At 63.2% G+C, this 1664-nt stretch overlaps 1 protein-coding gene across 1 annotated transcript in view; it reads left to right on the top strand.

Annotated features, from left to right (window-relative positions):
• NDUFV1 (NADH dehydrogenase (ubiquinone) flavoprotein 1, 51kDa) overlaps positions 1 to 982 on the top strand; it is a gene marked incomplete at its 5' end in the record, with an annotated part of 1707 nt that extends 725 nt beyond the window's left edge. The window contains 5 exons of the mRNA XM_010182583.1: positions 1 to 171; positions 258 to 424; positions 498 to 579; positions 673 to 818; positions 899 to 982. The exon at positions 1 to 171 is cut by the window's left edge and continues 4 nt beyond it. Of these exons, the coding sequence (XP_010180885.1) occupies positions 1 to 171; positions 258 to 424; positions 498 to 579; positions 673 to 818; positions 899 to 982 (650 nt within the window). The remainder of the gene's footprint in view (positions 172 to 257; positions 425 to 497; positions 580 to 672; positions 819 to 898) is intronic.
• Positions 983 to 1664: the final 682 nt, after the last annotated feature.

The raw sequence follows: 1664 nt of genomic DNA, 5'->3' as shown, positions 1-1664 counted from the left end.
TGGCCGTAGCCCCCACCATCTGCCGGCGAGGCGGCACCTGGTTCGCCGGTTTTGGGCGGGAGCGCAATTCGGGGACGAAACTCTTCAATATCTCGGGTCATGTCAACAACCCCTGCACCGTGGAGGAGGAGATGTCGGTGCCGCTGAAGGAGCTGATCGAGAAGCACGCTGGTAAGTGCTGCGGGACACCTCACCGAGCCATGCCAGGCCGGCGCTGGGCCCAGCTTAGCCCACTGTGTTCCCCCTCTCTCTGGCAGGCGGTGGCCGTGGGGGCTGGGACAACCTGCTGGCCATCATCCCAGGAGGCTCCTCCACGCCGCTGCTCCCCAAGTCAGTGTGCGAGACCGTGCTGATGGACTTCGATGCCCTGGTGCAGGCGCAGAGTGGGCTTGGCACGGCTGCCATCATCGTCATGGACAAATCGGTAAGGGAGGAGCCCTGTCCCCCTGTCCCCAACTCGTGCCATACCACCCCCTCACCCTCCCCTCCCTCTCCAGACCGACATCATTAAAGCCATCGCTCGCCTCATCGAGTTTTACAAGCACGAGAGCTGCGGGCAGTGCACCCCATGCCGGGAAGGTGAGTATCGGCCTAAGGCAGAGGGTGGTGATCTGTGGGGCAGGGGGGCCACCCCCACACCGCAGGCCCCTCACGGCCTTCCCCTCCCCGCAGGCGTGGACTGGATGAACAAGGTGATGGCGCGGTTCGTGCAGGGCAATGCCCAGGCGGACGAGATCGACGCGCTGTGGGAGATCAGCAAGCAGATTGAGGGTCACACCATCTGCGCCCTGGGCGATGGCGCTGCCTGGCCCGTGCAGGTGGGGGCATAGATTTGGGGCCCGGTGCAGGGTGTGAACAGCCTTCTTCCTGCCCCGTTAACTCCATCCCGTTTGCACAGGGTCTCATCCGCCACTTCCGCCCTGTGCTGGAGGAGAGGATGCGGTCCTATGGGGTGGCCAAAGCCCGAGCGGCATCGGCGTAAGGAGCCAGCGGTGGAGCAAGGGCTGCCAGCAGCGGTGGCCTTTCTGCCTGGGGTGGGGCGGGATGGGGGCTTCTTACACCAGTTAGGGGTCCTCAATAAATGCTGCTGCGCTCACTGGCTCTTCTCTCTGCTGGAGGGGGGCAGGAGACAGTGGGCATAAAATGCTGGGAAGGGGCTGGCAGGGGTGAGGCTCTGGGTCCTGGCTCCCCTGGAGCAGGGAGATCCCCATGGATCAGAGTATCCCACAGCCACGGCCTGGGGCGATCCCGGCTTTCCATGAGACCCCACAGCCCCTCTCAGGCTGGGCAGCGGGGGGAGAGGCAGTGGTTGTGAGGCAGCTGGGGTACAATATGGCCACATGTCCCTCCCTGGGGACCCAGTGCTCCCTGTCACCTTCATGGTGTGTGTGTGTGTGTGTGTGTGTGTGTGTGTGTATGGTGTGGTGTGCGTGTCTGCGGGAGGCGGAGGGCGTGCAGCGGCACGGCGTGCCAGCTCTTGTGGTTCAAAACATGGCTTTTTTTTTTACTAAATCACAGCATGTGACATCAACCAGTGGCACTTGGAACCCAATGGGCAGCGGCACCCATATGGGGGGACGAGGCTGGCCTAAGGGCGATAGCAGATGAAAGAAACCGCACAACCAAGGCACGGGGAGGGCTCTGCTTGTACACCCACCTTCCCC

The sequence above is a fragment of the Mesitornis unicolor genome, unplaced genomic scaffold (genome assembly GCF_000695765.1).
Source record: "Mesitornis unicolor isolate BGI_N332 unplaced genomic scaffold, ASM69576v1 scaffold42744, whole genome shotgun sequence".
NCBI lineage: Eukaryota > Metazoa > Chordata > Aves > Mesitornithiformes > Mesitornithidae > Mesitornis > Mesitornis unicolor.
Note: the sequence above shows the minus strand (reverse complement) of the source record. Positions and strands in the feature narration are given on the sequence as shown.